Below are 22054 nucleotides of genomic sequence, written 5' to 3' on the forward strand. Positions count from 1 at the left end.
ATCATTGTTCAGATAAAAAGAGTTGTTTTATATCTAGCAATGCCATGTTTCTTTGGGAAAAAAAATTGAGAAAACAAAATAAGTATAAAATCTGAAAGGAGAAAATAAGTCTATATTCTGCAGCGATGAAATTATTCATAAAATTTACAAGGACAAAATCTGTCTTAAATCTGAAAAGACTAAAATCTGAAGCAGTGCTTAATATATATATAATTATATGAGATTTTCAAGTTTCAACAATTTTCTTACAGATAAAATTATCCATGTGTAATTAAACATGTTTGATACAGTAACTGTTGGTTTTTTTCACAGAAAATCAATAAAATGTAATTACAATACAGAAAAGAAAATCTATGAATTATTTTTATCATACTCACATCTAAATTATCATTTTATCAAATAAAGAGAAAATATCGTTAAAATAATTGGTGTGCATATAATTTGACATAAGATTTTTGATGAGTTTAAACTGTTAAAAGTGAACAGTGAATTTGATATTTAATAGGCTATTATCGTAAGAGTTTTCTGGACTATGCAGTGTATGTATAGATTAATGAAAATGAATAAATCTTTGTGTAACGTGGCCTGTTTATTTTTACTGCTGGTTGTTATGATATGGCTAAAAGACAGTATGAATTCAAAGACGCAGATTCACGATTCTGAGGAACCTCTTGAACGGTCGGGGAGACATTCCGGTGCAGTGGACGTTGCTGTTTCTGATCCAGATTCAGAATTTCAGCTGCCGTCCGACCCATTTGCTGCAAGTTTGATAAAGAGAGGAAAAACGTATTGCGATTCAAATTTCATTGCATTCGGAAAATTTGCTAAAGTGAAAAACATTATAATAAATCCAGCTTTCGGAAAATTAACGAGTGCAGTAAATTCAAAAATTGGATTGTACAATGTTTTGCCTGGATTTTTCATTGAGTGAAAAGTTTAAAGATATGATAGTGTTTCATTGCGGGCCCCAATTTAAATTCAATGGGGCAAAGGCCCCCTTTGACGGTTTTGAAAAATGCCCAAAAATTTAAAACAGTTTCAAAACCCGGACCCCTTGCCCTTTCCCAAAGGGAAACACAATAAAACTTTAACCCAAAAAACAATGCTGGATTTTTTTACAACGCATATTTGCTATGTAGAGCCTTTGACCTTGATCCTAAAACTGTAAATATCCTTTTTATAGATGGTCTACCAGAAATGTCAACAAATTCAACATGGAAAACACTTTTTCGCCAAGTCCACAGAATCCAAGAAATAAAGAAACCGGTTATGTACAAGAATATGATATGGGGTTTAAGCGACAGTGAAAGCCCACTAAATTCTAAGTACAAATTACAATCCATTCCAAATCTGGAAAGTTTTAGGAAATTTTTCCTTAGCAGACACAACCTGGATTATAATCATAAAAAAGATTGTAAAAAATTAAACGTGTTATTTATGAACAAATTTGATGCCGTCATCGATCGGAAAACGGGACATGCTATTGAAAACATTCGTGAGGACCGCTTTTATCCATTTATGATGGAAATCTTTTCAGATCATAAATTACAATCGTACAAAACACTAGGTAGTCTACAAGACAAGATTGAAGATGTCTCAAAAGCAGACATACTTGTCAGTATACATAGAGAAGAGCTTGTAAACATTCTGTTCTTACCAGAGCAGGCTATAGTCTTTGAAGTATTTCCAACGAATTATAGCTTAAATGTGAACAACACATTTCAGACATTAGCTAAATGGAGAAATCTAAATTACCATTACTGGGAGGCCGATACTTTTGATCTGCAAAAATCTTCACTTGCAGACGCATTGCCAAGAGAACTGGGTCATATAGCTGCAAAATTTCTGAGGCAATTATGTTTTCAAAATAATTTCTTAAATTGGAACTAGATTCTAAAATAAATGTACAAGAATCTTGATACATACTTCTGTTTTTGGTCAGACATTTTAAAAGTCTCCAGTCATTTAAAACAGCATTGCCTCCAGATTCATGCTAATTTTTATGAAAATTTTGAAAATATATTGAAGAAATAATAATTATGTATTCCAAACATTGATTTTATGTCTAAATGTCATTCATTGCATATAACATGTAAATTATTACTTGGATTGTGAATACATTTACTGTTTCTTAAAACCTATGTATATTTTTCTAAATGTTGATATTCCTAAAATCTTTTGACAGATGTGGAGGCATGCAGCTTTTATCTTGACTGTTTTCTACCAAAATAAGAATACAATTATTTGTCTTGAAATGTTGATTTGGTTAGTTTTGAAATAATGTGGACAATTTTAACATTAATGTACAGTGATTTTGTGAAGGGATGCTGTTGCAATGGCAGCAGAGAAAAAATAAAGTGCTTGGATAAACATTGAGACTATGAAATGACATTACCATAGCAATACTAATTGACCTCAATAATCTTTAATGCACATAATCATGTACAAGTCATTTTTGTCTAAAAGAGAATTTACTCATGCAGTCTGGCCTCACTAGGCCAGTGGTATAGACTAGACACAGCAAGGTTCCAGCAAGTTCAGGTTTAAAAGACTTATACCACCAAAATATAGAGCCAAACCAGCAGGGCCATACATGTCCATGCAATCTAACAAGACTAAAATCTGATACTACTGGCTGTTTAATTTTTATTCTTTTTTAATCAGGAAAACCAACCATGCTTCAGCCCGATCCCTAAATGGCTGTTCCAAATTGAATTCTTGACCTGTTCATGGCAGCTGATCACAGCCAACACATCCATGCCTTCTTGCTATCTTCATTAGTTATAAAAATCATATTTTGAAGTTCTTCCTAAAAAATCTGAATGCATAGTTTTGTCCAGATTGAAAGATGGATATGTTTAATTTATAACATATTTAACATCTATGTACAGGTAAAAATAGCACATGTCCATTTCATAATTGGTTGTGGGAGGTTCTCCTTTTTTTGGTCCCAGGAAGGGGGATGTTAAGTCACAGCAACACAGTATATAGGTCATATAGCCACTTTCCAGCTTTACAGGTGGATGAAGACCTCGGGGTGCCCTTCTGCACATTATTTCAGGCACAAACCGACACCTGAGTAGAACCACCGACATTTCTTAAGCTATGGGCAAGTTTTTTAACCAAATTACATAATGTATAAACATGTTGTATAAGGTTTGTTGAAACTTGTTGAGGGAAAACACATTATTTAATAAATTTACCACTATATAACATTATAACATGCATATGATTTATTCATACTTTATATAAATAACACAACATGTGGTTAAAACAGCTGTTATAAATGGCAACAAAAAAATACAGCAAAATATACACAGTCACTTTGTTTTATACCTGGTGTAAAAAATATGATCATGTACTGCTACACATGCATTTCTGATTTTAAAAGAAAAAAAGCCCCACTGTAGAAATATAAAATTTGTAACTCTTACGTACTCCTAAATTTATTTCAATAAAAGATATTAACTCAAATTTTCATTGAATTTTGTTCTCTTTTTTACAGTTCAGAGCTTATAAATGCTCTTTACTTTTGGGTCATTTTGCAAAATATGGCTGAGTGGTTTACATGTCAGATTAGTAATCTAAGGGTCTCTAGCCACTAGGGTTCAAAGCCCATCAGATGAAAGCCCTTGATACCTAGTCTCATTTCTCAGTACTGGTCGGTTCCAGAAATGGACTCAAAAGGCTGTCTATAAGCATATAGCTTACAACACAATTAAACTGAAATACATGTAAATTCTGTATAAATGATAAAGTTTATCTTCATAGGAACTGATACTGTTGTTGTAGAGATTAAAGGGACTTAACTGAGTCAAAAGACAAAAAAAAAATAAAATATGAAATATGAAACACTTATAATTGAAAAATCTGCAAAGGATAAATTAAAAATATACGCAGTATTAAATTGAATATCTATTTTTTGTGCAATTCTTAGCATGATTTGAGTGAAAAGTGTTCATTTACCCTATGAAAATGTTTATTCTGAAAAACAAGGAATAAGAATGATGTGACAATTTGCACACAAATTATTGGCCTAGATCTACAGCAAATGGTAAACAAATCTTGTAAATCTGTTTATACTCTCGTTAGGTTGGGTTCCTTTAAAGTATTGCTCTACAGTACATAGGTCCACCCTGCCGAGGTATATGATATTTAATAGATGTTCATCAAATGATTTTAAACCCACAAACCCACATGAAAAAAATTTAAAAAACCTAGATTAAGTATTTCTGGTAACAAGAAATATAATGTCTTGGACACCATATAGGTTCATATAACAAAATAAGCAGTTCAATAACGAAAAACCGCATAAAAATTAAAAGTATTAAAATTAATTTTAAAATTTTCAGTTAGAACTCAATCACAATGCCTTCAGATTCAAGCTAATTTTCATCAAAAATTTTATAATGTATTTAAATGTAAATGTATATGAAATGTAAAAAAAATATTAATTTAAACATTGCAAACAACACTTGCAATTCATGTAAATTACCAAAAAGAGGTCAAAATATGCAAAAAAAAGCCATTACTGTGTTAGTAATTCTATAGAAATATGGTAACAAATACTGCAAATACTACAAAATCAGGCATTAATCACACATGCAATGTAACAAGCAAATTATTGCTTGAATCCTTTTCTTAAAATCATAGAACATTGTTCTTAAGTTTAATTTTCTTGAAATACTTTAGATATTATTCGGAGTCATACAGCTTTAAAACATGCTGTACAGTTACAAAAAGAAAAAAAAATGTAGACAGCATAAACCATATTGATCTTTTAAAATTGTAACCTCCAGGCAATCCTTTCCCTGCTGAATTTGTGTTTTGGATTTACCCTGCTTTTAATTTGGAACAGTCCATTTAAATTCTAAGGAATTTCATGAACAAAATACAAAAATTGAGCTATCATCATTACAGAGCATGGTGAAAGTGCACAAATGTGAAACATGGGCAAGCTCTATACTTTGAGGGTTGATCGCAAAACTGTTGTAAGTCCTTTTTTATATCATATAAGTAATTGTAGTTTTGCGGTCAACCCTCGAGTCTTATGCAAAAGGTAGATCACTTCCATTGGAGCAGGGTATGGCAAAATGCCTTAAACTAAAATTATGTTTTACAATCAACAAGTTTTATTAATTTTTCATTATTTCTTATTGGAAGAACCTAAGGCAAACTAAAATTGACTTTATGCAATCAACAACAATAATTTTACTAAATATTTTCATTTGAAGTGCCCCAAGGCTAACTAACATGATCTTTTAAAATTATCAAAAGTATTACTATTTAAAACACTGTTATTAATTTCAGTAATAATTAGAATGCCAATCTGGAGATATGATGCTATAACACAGGTATAGACATTATCCCCAACTCAGCAAATTTGGGTTTCTCCAATTCTGGGGCACATTTATAGCTTTACGGATTTCACTACCATTCGCAACAGAAAGATCAACATTGCACTTTAAAATTGATATATTTAGCAAGTTAAATATAAAAGTTTGCTCATATACTGGGATAAAATGCAGGTTTTCATTACAGGGTGGGCTTAGGCTCATGTTTCTCAGGATATGGATGAATTTTTAAAAAAAAAAAACATTTCCATTTAATTCTGTAATATTTGTTTATTTCATAAACAATACAAATAAACTCTACAAGTTTAAAACATCTTTTCACAACACAAACTTTGCACCGAGAACTGACACAGAGTAGTTATGGGAGAGTAACTATTTCTAAAATACCGTTAGTAAATCAAGAATACAATTTAAATATACAAGGGAGGTAATTCACAGAAACATCAATTTAACACATATAATAAATAGATGCTTTTTACATTGCAATGTTTACCTCCCCTGACTGCCATTTTGAGGGTCACTGACAACATATCGTTAGCTTTAGATAAGACAAAAATCTTATAATTCTAGTATTTTCATTTAAATGAAAAAAAAAATCTTTTTGATGCTGGTGCTACAACATTACGTTTATATAATTTTTTTCTTCATATTTTATCAAATATACAGAATATTGCATAATGGCTGCCACTTTTTTGGTAAGGGAGGTAAATATTGTATAAATCAGGAACTATCTAAGCCATAATATGAGAACAAGTTAAACAAGAGGGCCATGATGGCCCTGAGGTCGCTCACCTGTATATAGGCCCCCGGAAGCGGGGCCAGTTTAAACCCCAGCAAACTTGGAAGACACCCATTAGAAGATGTTTTATGATGTTAAGTTTTTACTACACACATATAATGAAAAACAATGACCTCCCCCCCCCCCCCTTTGGCAGGGCCAATTTAAACCCAAGGGCTTTTATTTGGACAAACTTGGCAGACACCAACAAAAAGATGTTTCCTGCTTAAAATCTAACCTCTAGCTCATTGGGTTTTTTTCAAAGAAGATTTTTTAAGTTTTTATTATACACATATAGTTAAAAACAATGACACCTCTAGGGCGGGCCCAGTTTTAACCCAAGGGCTTTTATTTGAACAAACTTTGTAGACACATACTAGAAGACGTTTCATTCTTAATATCTAAACTCTAGCTATTTGGGTTTTTTCAAAGCAGATTTTTAAGTTTTTGCCATACACATAGAAGGAAAATTAATGACCCGCGGGGCGGGGGCCAATTTTGACCCCAGGGCTTTTATTTGAACAAACTTTGTAGACACCCATTAGAACATGTTTCATGCTAAATATCTTAGCTCTAGCTCTTTGGGTTCTTTAAAAGAAGCTTTTTTTAAGTTTTTACTATATGCATATAGGGAAAATCAATGACCCCCTGGGGCGGGGCCAATTTTGACCCCAGGGCTTTTATTTGAACAAACTTGGTAGACACTCACTAGAAGATGTTTCATGCTTTATATCTAAACTCTAGCTATATGGGTTTTTTCAAAGAAGATTTTTAAAGATTTTGCTTTCACATATAAGGAAAAGCAATGACCCCCGGGGCGGGGCCAATTTTGACCCCAGAGCTTTTATTTGAACAAACTTTGTAGACATCCATTAGAACATGTTTCATGCTAAATATCTTTGCTCTAGCTCTTTGGGTTCTTTAAAAGAAGATTTTTTAAGTTTTTACTATATGCATTTAGGGAAAATCAATGACTCCCTGGGGCGGGGCCAATTTTGACCCCAGGGCTTTTATTTGAACAAACTTTGTAGACACTCACTAGAAGATGTTTCATGCTTAATATCTAAACTCTAGCTATATGGGTTTTTTCAAAGAAGATTTTTTAAAATTTTGCTATACACAAATAAGAAAAATCAATGACCCCCGGGGCGGGGCCAATTTTGACCCCAGGGCTTTTATTTGAACAAACTTTGTAGACACCCATTAGAACATGTTTCATGCTAAATATCTTAGCTCTAGCTCTTTGGGTTCTTTAAAAGAAGATTTTTTAAGTTTTTACTATATGCATTTAGGGAAAATCAATGACCCCCTAGAGCGGGGCCAATTTTGACCCCAGGGCTTTTATTTGAACAAACTTGGTAGACACCCATTAGAAGATGTTTCATGCTAAATATCTTAGCTCTAGCTCTATGGGTTCTTTAAAAGAAGATTTTTTAAGTTTTTACTATATGCATATAGGGAAAATCAATGACCCCCTGGGGCGGGGCCAATTTTGACCCCAGGGCTTTTATTAGAACAAACTTGGTAGACACTCACTAGAAGATGTTTCATGCCAAATATCTAAGCTCTAGCTCTTTGGGTTTTTTAAAAGAAGATATTTAAAGTTTTTTCTTTTGGTTGCCATGGCAACCAGAGTTCTGCATGGAATTAAATTCTTTGAACAATTTTTAAAGGTGACCACCAAAGGAACATTCCTGTGAAGTTTGGATGAAATTGGCTCAGTGGTTTATGAGGAGATGTCATTTAAAGTAAAAGTTTACGGACGGACGACGGACGGACGGACGACGGCCGGACGCCGGACGAAAAGCGATCACAAAAGCTCACCCTGTCACTTTGTGACAGGTGAGCTAAAAAAGGGCCATAACTCATGTAACAATCATCAAATCTTTAATACAGAGAGTTAAAGAACCAGTTCTAGCACTAAAGTTCTTTAGATTTTGGCAAGAATAAAAACTCAGAAAACAGAATGCATTGGGTTGACGAACTAATAATGTCCTCGTACAACTTAACACCTTTTAGTAGCATAACCAAACAAGTCATGGGTTGTATATAAATTTTCTATCTACAAGTATTCAACCTTGTTCCTGCAAGGTACTGGTAGATTTAAATATAAAATATCTGATTATAAACAACAAATATAGATCTTCTAACTGTATCTCAACTTTTCTGTTTCACATTCAAGTCTTGGAAAAACATGTCTCTTCTGTTTTGTAGATTATTACAAAAATTATCCACTCTTTTCTGTCTTGCTTGTGAATATTGTTCGACCTTTTCTTGAAAGGTCAATTGTTTAAGGTCATTTGAATGAGGACAGTTGCCATGGTTACACGATTCAGTGTCACATTTTTTACACTTTTCCTCCTGAAGTACACACTGTCTGTCTGATTCCGCCTGTAATCTTTTCTTTTCTTGGTCGTTCTCTTCTATAGCATTCTGTAAATCAAAGCAAAATAATACATCAATAAACTTTTAAAGTAAAAATCTTACAAATTAAACCGGACTTACCTTGGTTAAGTTGAAGATTGATTTCAATCTTTTGAGTAAGACTTGAGTGTGGGGCTTAACTTTGAACTGTGCATGCGCAATCTTAGCCTAGATAAGTCCCCCAAAAAATTTTCTCACGAAAACAAATTTAGGAAATCTTGTTATCAAATCTTCAAGTACCGTGTAATGATAAAATAAGTAATAACATAAAACTTCCAGTTCATGAAGAAATAAAACATTCAAATACAGTGCAACCTCTGTACAGCAACACCCTATGGGACACAATGATTTTTGTTGCAGCTGAGAGGTGTTGGTCTGAAGAAGTTTCACTGTAGTTTAATATTTTATTTCTTCATGAATTTCAAGTTTAATGCTATCATTTGTTTCAAATCAATTATGAATTGTTACTTCGGGAAGACACTTAGCACTGTTGTTTTAAGGAAGTTATTGCTCTACAGAGGGCATTTTTGCACAGGTTGTACTGTAAATAAAATTCATCTTGAGGTCTCGGGGAGAAAAGATTTTAACCCATATGTAGAGGGAGTAACAATGATTTCACACAAAACCCTTTGATTTATGGATCCAAAATTTTGGCAATTTTGAAAGAATTTGGCTCCCTTTTACTGAACTCAAGAAATAAAATAAACTTTTCTTAATTCTGCTCTCTTTTTACTAAACCATCACAGAATTTAAGTAATTTTTAATTTTATTTCTATATGTCAAAATAATACTTTCGGGCAATTCATCTTATCATCTGCAGACGCATTTTTACAATCAATTTGTAAACACAAACACAAATGGTACCAAGAAGAAGAAGAAATCATACATACATTTACAGCTGTATAGTTCCTCTGATAATGGAGAACCGCTGCATACAGGTGCCAGATACTAAAATCTGGCCATAGCACCTCTAGGAATGACAGCACGCTGAATGTACTCTAAAATATAACAGAAAGCCATTGAAAGTTATTCATTAAATGATATTTTAAATGTTTAACATACATATATATAAGAATATGACCAAGACCTTACATTGTTGTCTTTACACATAGATTTACGTCCATTTACTTAAGCTACAGTCTCACTGACATCCCGGCAGAGCCCCGGTAGACGACCGAGGTATGACCGCGAACCATAACTCTGCCAGCAACATCCAGGATGATCCAGGAACATTCGGCATTCAACCCCGGATGGAAAAAAATATTCATTATCTCCGGGGTGATCCGTGAAGTAAAGCTTTGCCGGCTTCATCCTTAGCTCTGCTGGAAACGACTAGGGTTACACCAGGGAAGCACCGTAGCTCTGCCAGCACAAACCGGGGATGATCCGGGGTATGATATAGCCTGTAGAGCTACGGTAGAGCCCCGGTGAATGCCGGCAGAGCCCTTGAGGATGCCCGCAGAGCCCCGGAGGATGACAATGGAGCTATGGTTGATCTCGGTAGAGCCCTGGTTCATTCCAAAAGAACCACGACAATTTGCAATGATAGCACTTGTTTGTATTAAAACCCTTCCCATTTCCCTTCTATCAAGTCTTGCATAAGGATTTTTCAGAAAATCATCATGAATTACTATTCTGGAACAATAGATATTATATTAAATAAAAATTATGTATCAATGTTATCATTTTCGCGTGTTTTCAATCCACCGGAGTTCTACTGAGGCTCTGCCTGTATCATCCTGGGCTCTGCCAGGGCTCTGTCTGGATCGACCTGGGCTCTGTCGGGGTCAACCGGGGCTCTTCCGGTGTCATCCGGTTACAACTGGGGAAGCACCGGCATGAACCGTTGCTTCACCTGGGCTCTGCCTGGATGGTCAGTTGGTTAGTTGGAAATTATCGTAGTGCTGCCGGGTTTAGTGTGACCGCAACAATAATTTCACCCCGGATCATCCCGGTATCTTACTGGGGTGGTCCTGGGCTCTGCCGGGAGTAAGAGAGACCGCAACTTTAGGAAGAGCATCAGATTTGCAATCTATGAATTACTGATTTGATCAAGGGAAAATTTCTCTGCGACCATTCATCTTGGACACTGACTCTTATGGTCATTGGTCTTTCATAGCTAATTTTTGTGGGATTAGCAGATGGTTACTTACAGAGAAATTTGTAAAACTAATCAAACTTACACACTTATATTTTTTACATTAACAATAAAATTATTGTACAAATCTTTAAGTACAAGATATAATAAAGCCTAAGAATTCACAACCTGAAATGCCATTTTCTCATCAACTATGTATACATGTATATATTATTAAAGAAGTACAAATAAATGGCTGTACAAATGTACTACACTGTAAACATGTAATGCTGATTGATAAACCAGCAGTTCTTTTACCTGCCATAACAGGAAGTCACTAAGGCGCACTTCTCCGGAAGTACGAATCAGCAAATCAGGATGTCGAGAACGGTTTGTATACAAACATCTCTCCAACATCTCCTCACTTATGTCACTGTAAACATATACATGTACAATATTTAATAACAACTTAATTAGTTAACATTTATTGTTAAATTAGACAAAACATTGATGATTAAATTGTAAATCTTAATGGTATTGGTAGTTTTTACTCGGGATCACAGCAGTAAGTTACATTGAATTAACCAGAGCACAGTTCAGCCACCGCATCACTCCTGGGATGGCTGTCAAGCCTTTTAACAGTACTAGTTGCCTTAACTTTTGCAAGGAGCTGATAACTTCTTAACATGCCAGAGCAGAGGTACAGTGTGAATGACTGTAGAAAGGATTTCATGATCAATCACAATGAAAGTGACCTGCACTGTCCCGGAATCGAACCTGGATCACTTGATTCACAGTGCAACACTCTACCTTTTGAACTGGATAGTGCCATCTAAATGGTACACTTCAGTCTATACTTTTAAAGTCTGCTATCTTGACCAATTGTTATAGAGTTTTAAACTAGCAGTTTCCAAGAAATTGGTCAAAAATGGAATGATACACTTTTTTACATGATACAATATTTTTTTACACTTTTTGACAAAATATTTTGAGATTTACTGCACAGAAATGGGTGTCAGACTTATAACACTTTTAATAATAATGCTTTTTTGAGTTAAAGCTTACAAGTTCTGACAAAAATGAGCAAAAAGACTATAATTAAAAAGTGAAAAAATAAACAGATTTTTCACCTCTCCAGTATTTCACCACTCTCAACTCCCTCCGCCATCTCCTTTACAGCCGTACAGATCTCGTCTCTTGATGTGTATGAAAAACACACGTTCAATGTTGCCCTGCAAATATATATAAACACACGTCTCATAACAACTAACAGGACAATGTCATAAAACCAGGTCAATATTCTGCCAAAAAACATGATCAAATCACAAATCAAAATGTCATGTACACTATAGCATACATTTCGTGAATAGTTCTCTTAAAGTTTTATCCATTTAAAAATGTTGGAGGAAATACACACAACAGAAACTGTTTATGCCCAGCTGCCCACTGACATACACCAATCAAATAAATGGTTAAAGCAGCATGCCTCCAGATGAACCAAAATATTTCGAGAAAAAAAAGTGCATTTTTTTTTACCTCTCTGGTAATTTACGTAGATTGTAAGTTCCGTCTGCAATGTGAAAATAACTTTCTTAGCTCACTTCACAACATAATACTTATAAATATATTTTCAAATTTTTCATGAAAATTAGCATGAATCTGGAGGCATGCTGCTTTAAAACTGGAAACAAACTGTAAATAACAAATAATAGAAACAAGGCTTGGTGCAAAAAGGTAATACATGTTCTGCCTTTATTTATACATGTAGCATATGTATCTTTTTGAGTCACAAGTTTAACATATCTAATCCTCAATGTATTATTGTACATTATGGTCCTGATAATGTGAACAGAATATCAAGGGAAGTAACTACCTGTAGTCATATTTGTAAACCTGCGGAATTACCCACCTTCTTTATTTTAGACTGTCAATTATCAATTTTAGGAATATCAAGGTCAGCAAACAGTACAGTATGTGGTTAGTATGCATTTCACTACAGTCTGACCTATACTATAGTATAGTATACTGGTGGCAAAAGTTCCAGCATGTTAAAGTTTGAAATTTATTAAAACAAGCTAAAATTTGCATCCAATTAACATTATTAATATCATATTAAGTTAAAGGGACTCCACTACTGAGTTGTTTTTTTTTAACATAACAGCACTTGAAATAATTTTTTGAGATAAATGTTCCATTTGATGCAGGGCTAGACTACTAACTTGTGTGCAAAATTTCAGATCGTTCACTCAATCCGTTTTTCAAAAATATTTTTTATTCTTACTATGCAAAATGACCAAAAATTGAAAAGCGTTGCAAAATCAGGCTAAAAATAGCTCTAATATACGATTTTCAATTTAATTTGAATATATTTCTTTAGTATCTTTTGCATATCATTCTGTTTTAAGTGGCCCAGCTGATCTATGTTATACTTTCAAATTTTATGTTTTTAGGGTATAGGACCTCAGTGGAGTTCATTTAATTGAATATTCAAAAGTATTATTAAGGTATAATCTAAATTTTTCTGATGAACTGGATTCTTTTTTGTATAGCAGAACAATGAGAGAAAATTACAGCTGATATTTATTGGGGCTCTCAAGCATATAACTGTGAACATGTACATAATTTATTACCGGTATATACAATTCCAGGTAATTCTAAAAATAGTAACAACACTTTCTTCTTTACCTCACCTTAGAATGAATGAAGAATAGCACCGTTGCCAATGTAAATTATTTTTGTTTCGGGTCCAGTTATTCAATACAAAAATCACATGAAAGATCTTCCACAACTTTGTTAAATGCACCATGTAACAAGGCTTTGTCATGAGTATTTAAACATTAATACAGAAAAAACATTTTTACAATTGACGTCAAAATTACAAACTACAAAGAATTACATGTTTACAGCATATTCTTTTAACATCAAATGCATATACTAAAATATAAAATCATTTTCTCAAAGAATTTAAATTGTTTAATCACAAACTAAGAACTTTACCGGGAAGAAAAATGGATTATGCAATAAAAAACTGTACCAAAATAAAAACTGATTATGTGTAAGAATTAACAAACACGATTATTATACATACAATTCTCTAAGAAATAAGATTATGCAAATTCATAACTTTGCAGGTAAGATATGCAACATAGAGTAAGGTATATAAACAAGAGGTAAACATCACACTAATGGAAGTCCGCTGCTCTGGAGATATGAGTCTGTAACTTCAAAAACATTTGATTCAGTTTCAATACTAGTCCGGCCTCTAGAGTGTAACTTGACTTTCATTTTATATTTTTATCTGTTGTATTTTTAGCGCTGCTTTGTTGAATTTGTATAATGGGCCTGTCTTGCCAATACTAGTCCTGCCTCTACAGTGTAACTTGACTTTCGTTTTAGTTTAAACAAATAATTTTCTAGTTCAATTGTGTTAGAAGCCATTAGCTTTCATTTTGTATTCTATCTGTTGTATTTTTTAAAGTGGCTGTGCTTAATTTGAATAATGGGCCTGTCTTGCCTGCACCATGCTCAATTAATATTAAATGGACTTGTTCATTTTTCATTCTGGGCAAAAACCATTCATCATATTTTAGGGGAAAATTTTTAAAATAAGTGCTTGACCGAATAGTGAACAGTGCAGTCCATGATCAGCAATCAGTATAGTGCCTGGTCAGACTTCACAAATGAGCAGGCTGGCTTGGCTCAGTACTGTGGTGGTGAAAGTATTTTTCAAGGATGTAGCCCTACATTAGGTGGTATTAGATGCAAGATAAAAGAGTACAGGTTTCCAGACAAGGCTCTTCACTTTTTATACAGTTGTATTCTATTGGGTTAATTTTTTTATATATTTTTTCATTAAAATGTAGGTTTCTGCAACAAATTCTTTAAGAATTTTATCAAGATCTATGACACTGTAAAATTAAAAAAAAAAGTTTTATGTTATATTCCAGGCCAATATAGTCCAATCAAAACTTAGTATTGATAGGACTTACATGTATGCATAAAGTAACTCTGCCTCTTTTGAAAATGTATTTCGTAAAAAATTTTTTTATTCAAATTGTTTCCTAAAACATGACTTGTAAGGCATGGTTTCTGATTTGCATATCTTTGTTCATAACAAAATTAATTTCTTCTTCTACAGGAAAAAATATTTCTTCTTTCTTCATCAAAACTACAGTATTCAATTTCTTGTCTATTCAAATAAAGCAGTTAAGTTCTTTTGAATATGGCTAAAATACAAGACCTATGACAAACCTAAACAGACAAACCAGAAAAAAAAGTTAAGTGAAAACCTTAAAACAGTTAAGTGCATCTCTTAAAACAATAGAAAATAATTTAAGATCTTAACAAAATTAACAATGTTTTTTTTCCACATATTAAAGATTCTTTTAAGGGCACTTCATATAAGAGGAAAATATTTGATCAGTTTTCAAGGGTTATCATAAGATATTTATACTCTGTGTTTCTTTGTTAATCAAGGCACACAAGAGTGTGTCTATATTACCTATTAGCTTCCTACACAATCTAATTAAATTAAATTTTGCCATAATAGGTTGTCAATGCCACATGTATACTGTTTGACCAGGCTATATACGGTTGACTGCTCTGTAACAGTCCCTAGAACAGGTAAATTTGTATTTTGATATTAAAAAAAAAAAATGTTTTGCACTGATGAAGGCATATAGCCGAAACGTTTGCAATAAAATTTAATTACTGAATGTTCGTGTTTGTGTGGCTTGTCTGTTTATTTTGATATTAAAAATTTAAAATCCCTAAAATTTAAAATGGACCATCCCTAATTCAAAGCTGGACAAGTCCATTATACAAATTCAGCAGGATAAGCAGGATAAGGATTAAAAAATAAATAGCAAGACCTATTTTTTTCTATTCTTAATACAACCACTTTAATAGAACCTGACATAAATTGAATCACCTGGCTTCAATTAACTGTTAAGTGTTATAGTAATTAATGATATACAAAATATTTGAATTTGTATGCGAAAACACAAAAGATCATAACATGTCCCTGGATGTTATTTATCAGCTTACAAACATAAATCTATATTGTTATCCTCTATGTTTTATTATTATTATTTTTATTATTATCATTATCATCATTATTAATATTATCATCATCATCATCATCATCATCACTATCATCATCATCATTATCATCATCATCATCATTATTATTATCATTATCATCATCATTATTTTTATTATTATTATTATTATAAATATTATTATTATTAATTAATATTATTATTATTTTGATTTTATGCCAACACCTTAGCATCACAGTGCCCTATTTCTATTATATGTTTGCCTATTTGATTTGCTCATGTTTTTGTAAATTATAAAAAACTGACTGTTATTGTAAACAAGAGCCCGGTTTGAGCCGGGTGATGCTCCCCGAATAGGTTTTGGATACAGGAAAGTACACCTCTTGTAGTTTCAGAGTTATGTCCCTGGAAAAAGTTCAAAGTGCAATAATTCCAAAATTAGGCAAGGCAAAGTAACTGTTCTTTGCACTGCACTTCTAATCAATGTGATCTATCAACCTACAAAGTTTCATGTTGATATCTCTTATGGTTTCCGAGTCCCGGACAACTTCAAAAAGTAAAAATAAACAAAGGGCAATAACTCCAGATTTAGGCAAGGCAGAGTTATGATTCTTGTGCACTGCACATCTTCCCATTGAGATATATCTACCTACAAAGTTTCATGATGATATCTATTATAGTTTTACAGCTATGTCCTGGACAAGATTTTTCCAAAAGGGGAGATAATTAAAAAATGAGGCTGAACAGAGTTATGGTTCTTTTGCACTGCACTTCTACTCAAGGAGATCTATCTACCTACAATGTTTCACCTTGATATCTCTTATAGCTTATAGAGTTATGTTCCGGACAAAGATCAAAGTGTTAAAATTAACAAAGGGCAATAACTCCAAAATTAGGACAAAAAGAGTTATTGTTCTTATGCACTGCACATCTGCCCATTGAGATCTATTCACCTACAAAGTTTCATGTTGATATCTCTTATAGTTTTACAGTTATGTCCCGGACAAGATTTTTCTAAAAGGGGAGATAATTCAAAAATCGGGCAAAATAGAGTTAAGGTTCTTTAACACTGCACTCCCCCTCAATGCCCTCTACCACTGTATGAAGTTTAAACAAATTATCTCCAAGGGTTTTCAAATTTATGCTCCGGACAAAAAAACGGACGGTCAGACGAACGGACGTTCCTACGAATGGTCATTTATTGGGTACTTCTTTTGTTTAAAAGTACCCAATAAGAGAACAAAGGTACCCAACAGTACTGACGGAATGAATAGAATTACCCAACAAGTTTCCTCTCATGTGTTCAAGGTACCCAACAAGTGTCCTCTCGTTTGCCCGGACGGACGTTCTCACAGGACAGTAATTATGTGGCTACTCTATTGTTCTCTCTATTGTTCTTTTTAGCCACACAAAAGAAAATAGCCACATAAAAGCATTACGGAATGAGTGACATCAAAGAGAAAGAACAGTTACCTATTGTCCCTCTAGCCACATAATTACTCTCCTGTGAGTGCGGACAGACAGACGGATGGACAGAGGGACAAGGCGCCGACTATATGCTCCCCCGAAATTTTTCGGGGAGCATAATAAATTGAAACTGAAATTTACATTCTAACCCTTGAACAAATGGAATGAATTTTTCAAGCCTTTGTTTTAGAAACATTCATTGTAAATTAGTAGTTTATCAGATTTGAAATAAAGAAAACTAAAAAAAAAACTTAATGATGAGCAACAAGCAGTATAAAGATGGGTCAAGGGGCAAGTGTTTTCAAAATAAACTTGCTCTATGCTATTCTCAACAGTAGACTGGCTCTATATTTTGGGAACAATAGACTGGCTCTATATTTTGGGAACAATAGACTGGCTCTTTATTTTGGGAACAATAAACTGGCTCTATATTTTGGGAACAATAAACTGGATCTATACTTTTGGGAACAATAAACTGGATCTATACTTTTGGGAACAATAAACTGGATCTATAATTTTGGGAACAATAAACTGGATCTATATTTTTAGGAACAGTAGACAGGCTTTATGTTTTTGGCAACAATAGACTGGCTTTATGTTTTTGGCAACAATAGATTGGCTCTATGCTTTTGGCAACAGTAGACTGGCTTTATGGTTTTGGCAACAATAGACTGTCTCTATGTATTTGGCAACAGTTGAATGGCTTTGCTATGCTTTTGGCAATGGTGTTTTGTAAGCAACCAAAAATCCTCTAAGTCTAAGGGTTAATGTGTAACGACCAATATTCTGGAAATCTTACCTTGTGTTATTTTTAGATAGGTTTATGACCTCAGCCACAGTCCGCTGCACATCTTCAGGAAGTAAGGAAACATTTCCCAAAACTCTGACACATACTTCATGTTTCTGAATCAGTTCTCTATAAACAATAAATGGGTGTAAATGTAAATTTTAAATAAGAATATGTATTGTTAACAACAATTGATACGGATACTCTCAAAACTTGTTTTGCAAAAAGCTTAAAAACATTGGATAACTATGAAGAAAAGAATGAAAATCTTAATATATCTATATCTATATGTACTCAGAATTAAATTGAAAATGGTATTTCTGTGAGATTCTTGGCCTGATTCAAGTTTAAAGCATTTAAATGCATTTAAATGCTTGTGTATGTTTTAACAATTTAAATAAACATTCTGGAAAAACTGACTTAGTTAATGACCTGAAATTTTGCAGAATGGTTATTGGTCCAGAATCCAGACCTACATCAAATAGTACATAAATCTTGAAAAAATATTTCCAGTCATTACCTCAGTGGAGTCTGTTTAATCAATTTAACTAATTTAATGGAGCAAACTCAATAAAAATCGAATAGTATCAATCAATTATTGCAAAGAAAAAGGCTACTTACTTTTCTTCTAAAAGTCTTGCAAATTTTTGTCTTGCCAATTCCATGAGGCAATCTACTTCATCTTTGGATCTTTTAAAGTTTTCTATACTGAATGCATAAACTGTTACCTCCAGTATACCAAGACTCAAACACCATTCTAGCGTCTAAAAATAAAATTATGACAAATAATGATTAAATCAAATGAATGAAATTTCTTATTGCAACATTGAATATTTTATCCTCATGCACAAGATATTCACATTATTTTAAGGCAATTAATTATTTTGATACAGTTTTTGAAATTACTGATCTCGTACCGTAAAGTTCTAACCTCTGATACCCTATATATTTAATCTCTTCTAAGATTTTTTTATATTTAGTGCAACTTGACATTGAGGAAAAAAAGTCAAAAATGTTTAGATCTACAAGTATTCCATAAATAGTCTGTAACAGTCAGAAAAATCTGCTTAATGGACTTAAAACAAACCCCTTTGGAATATCATTCAATGACTTTACTGACTGAGCTTTCAGGCTGTTTACACATTTTTTCTCACTCTGTAAAATCTCAATGATCTTTTACTTATAAATGGTAGTCAGCACACATTGGGAAAGCTGAACTCCTAGATCACTCTTTGAAAATTGCCAATACAATATTTTAAGATGACCAATGGTTTATTAGGAGAATAAAGGTTGAAATAAAATCTTGCAGTAACCACAAACTGGTGTTAATCGTTTGCACAATTATAAAACATATTGCAACATACTTCTGCAAGTTTATCAAATCCTTTTAAATGTCCTTCAGCTTTAGCCATGCTGTTTTTCTTGGCAAATCTTCTGTTTCCATCCATTATGATTGCAATGTGTTGTGGTATAGGTCCGGCCTTTAAAACACTTGTGCAAATCTTGTGAACCCATGAGTCCTGCGTCCTTCGCTCAGGAAACCACGACATACCGAGTTTCCCAAATTTTTTGGTCTCCACAGATAAAATACTTTTGATAGGATTTTGACTTGTTTTCCTAAAAATAGTGACAGAGAATAGAGATCAATGTGTTACAACATTTACTACATGACTATAATTTAGGGGATTTAGATTATACATGTACTTGATTTATTTCAGTTTAATTGTGTAGAAAGCTAGAACTTTATAGACATACTCATTACTAGATAAATTCAATTCTGCGAACCAAACAGTATTGAGCAATGAGTGTTCTATATTGATAATTTTGATTCTAATCAGTCTTTACAGTCTTTAGCTGCTGATAAGCTCCGCCCCCATACTACATGCAACATCACATGTATTAAATCTAGGACTATTAAGATGTGTCTCTTCCTGGTTAAATAATACAGTTGCATATTTTACCTGGACAGCTCATTTGAGATGCAATATTTTCAATAATAATATTAATTATGCTTGTCAAAACAAAACATACAACAGTTCTTGCTCATGGGAACAATATGGCTTGCCCCTGACAGGGTTAGTGGTCCTTAGATTACTAGTCAAATCATCAATATGTTAACCACTAGGCCATGCTGCCACATAAAATATCTATTATCAAATTGAAATTAATAAAAAATGAATATTAAAGAAAACCATATCTACATGTACATATGCAATCAGGTCAACTCGTCCCCTAGTCAACTCGTCCTCTGGTCAACTCGTCACCTTTTTGGTCAACTCGTCCCCTACTTTTGGTCAACTCGTCCTCAAAGAGTCAACTCGTCCCTAATATGGTCAACTCGTCCCCTACGTTCGATCTATTCGTCACTATTATGTTGTAAATCAATGTCTTTAAATAGTACTTTTTATGTAAAATTTATAATGAATTTGATTGATATCGAAATATTAATAAAATAACGTCTTTTTTACGTTAAATTTTAATGATCTTTATCTAACCCACGTGCATAGCTTTGATGTAAAATTACAAAGACAGGTAAGTTTGCAAACATTCAATTAATGTTTAATTAATCGGAGTTTTAATGATAATTAAAACTAAAATTAGGTCCAACTCTTTGATTTTTACCTCCTACCTGAATGGATTAAAGACTGACGACAGATTAACAGAAATTGGAAGTGCTAAAAACTTTATGTTGGTGCGTATTGATCTCATTATAGAAGGATCGTGTCAATTAAAAACATGATAATTGTTTGTTGTGAAATTGTCAATTGTTTCTGATTTTTTTAAAATTGAATTTCATTGTAATATTATGGTCCATTATCATAGGAGTTGTATAAACATACATGCCTTTTGAAAGAGTTAGTATTTTTTTTTTCATTATTTTTTTTAAATAAAAAATCCGTACAATGATATTTGCCGTGGATATCAACTAATTGAAAACATAAAGTAATTACTAAATATTCAATTGCCATCTAATAATAAGTAAAGATTAATATTAAATTTCCATAAATAAATCTTTAAATTGATCTCAAAGAGGAGCTGTATAAAACCGAGTTCCAGAATTTCTTGTATAATACAAGTCAACATATTGAATGTATTAATTGTATTTAATTCAACATTTTCACATATTTGACCATACACCATCAAAAACAAAGTCGACATTTGGAAAATAAAATTTTATAACAACCTTTGGCACGATTTTCACGCGATTTGTATAATTTCTAATTAAAGACACGCGTTCTTTTAATATGTATATACGTATCCAACCACAGAGGCAAATGTGTCTTTAATCCTGTTATCAAATTACTATGTGTTTACTTTAATAACCAAAGGCACGTGTCATGATATATTTAATTGACAACAAAAAAAAACCTCCAAATATTCGCATACAAAAAGCGTCAAAATATGTCAAATTCAGTAATTTTATAATGTATTATTTTAACAGTCTATGATAATTTATTGAGGGGGGGGGGGGGACGAGTTGGGGACGAGTTGACCAGGGGACGAGTTGTCCAAGGGACGAGTTGACCAAAAAGGTGACGAGTTGACCAGAGGACGAGTTGACCAGGGGACGAGTTTACTCTGAATCGTACATATCATGTTAATTTATCTGATAACTTTGTTTGCAGACATCTTCTAAGTGACAAGCATATTTACTGGTTAATAAATATCCCGGCAAATATCCTATGCATATAGCTTGATATAATACTACAAAAACATATAAACGTGTAATTTATTATCACTTGTTCTGGACAAATCTGTTAAAACCTGATCAATCTTTGACTTTTATCCAATGACTAAATATCCGAATATTACAACATTTTGTGCAAATTTACTAAACATGTTAGATTATTAGATCTAATAATATGTTTCCAAAATACATTTATTGTTAATAGATAAGATATTGCTGGAACAATGGAAATTATGTGAGAAAATAAAGGTAAATTTAGCAAAAATATATACCGCTGATATGATAGTCTACGTGTACTACATGGGGAGACACCATCCACGAGGGTTTTCCCGTTGTGACGTCATAAGATTCAAATGTAGGTCAAGTCTTTGAATACAAAAAGTAGTTCTTAAAACTCAATGGTTTCATGGTTTAAATAA

General features: G+C 32.9%; 2 protein-coding genes across 2 annotated transcripts; one reads left to right on the top strand and one right to left on the bottom strand.

Annotated features, from left to right (window-relative positions):
- Positions 1 to 367: 367 nt before the first annotated feature.
- LOC132728032 (uncharacterized) lies at positions 368 to 2116 on the top strand. Its single transcript, XM_060713644.1, has 2 exons — positions 368 to 927; positions 1116 to 2116. Exons 1-2 carry the CDS (start codon positions 533 to 535, stop codon positions 1888 to 1890), a joined length of 1170 nt encoding a protein of 389 aa, XP_060569627.1. The 5' UTR covers positions 368 to 532; the 3' UTR covers positions 1891 to 2116.
- Positions 2117 to 5604: 3488 nt separating this feature from the next.
- On the bottom strand, positions 5605 to 22047 carry LOC132728025 (dehydrodolichyl diphosphate synthase complex subunit DHDDS-like). The gene is made up of 8 exons (XM_060713636.1): positions 21908 to 22047; positions 19312 to 19564; positions 18569 to 18711; positions 17960 to 18076; positions 11764 to 11865; positions 10952 to 11066; positions 9447 to 9554; positions 5605 to 8565 (listed from the first exon to the last, which is right to left on the bottom strand). Exons 2-8 carry the CDS (start codon positions 19495 to 19497, stop codon positions 8290 to 8292), a joined length of 1047 nt encoding a protein of 348 aa, XP_060569619.1. The 5' UTR covers positions 19498 to 19564; positions 21908 to 22047; the 3' UTR covers positions 5605 to 8289.
- Positions 22048 to 22054: the final 7 nt, after the last annotated feature.

Source organism: Ruditapes philippinarum, unplaced genomic scaffold (assembly GCF_026571515.1).
Source record: "Ruditapes philippinarum isolate M1 unplaced genomic scaffold, ASM2657151v2 ctg74_1_1_1_1, whole genome shotgun sequence".
Taxonomy (NCBI): domain Eukaryota; kingdom Metazoa; phylum Mollusca; class Bivalvia; order Venerida; family Veneridae; genus Ruditapes; species Ruditapes philippinarum.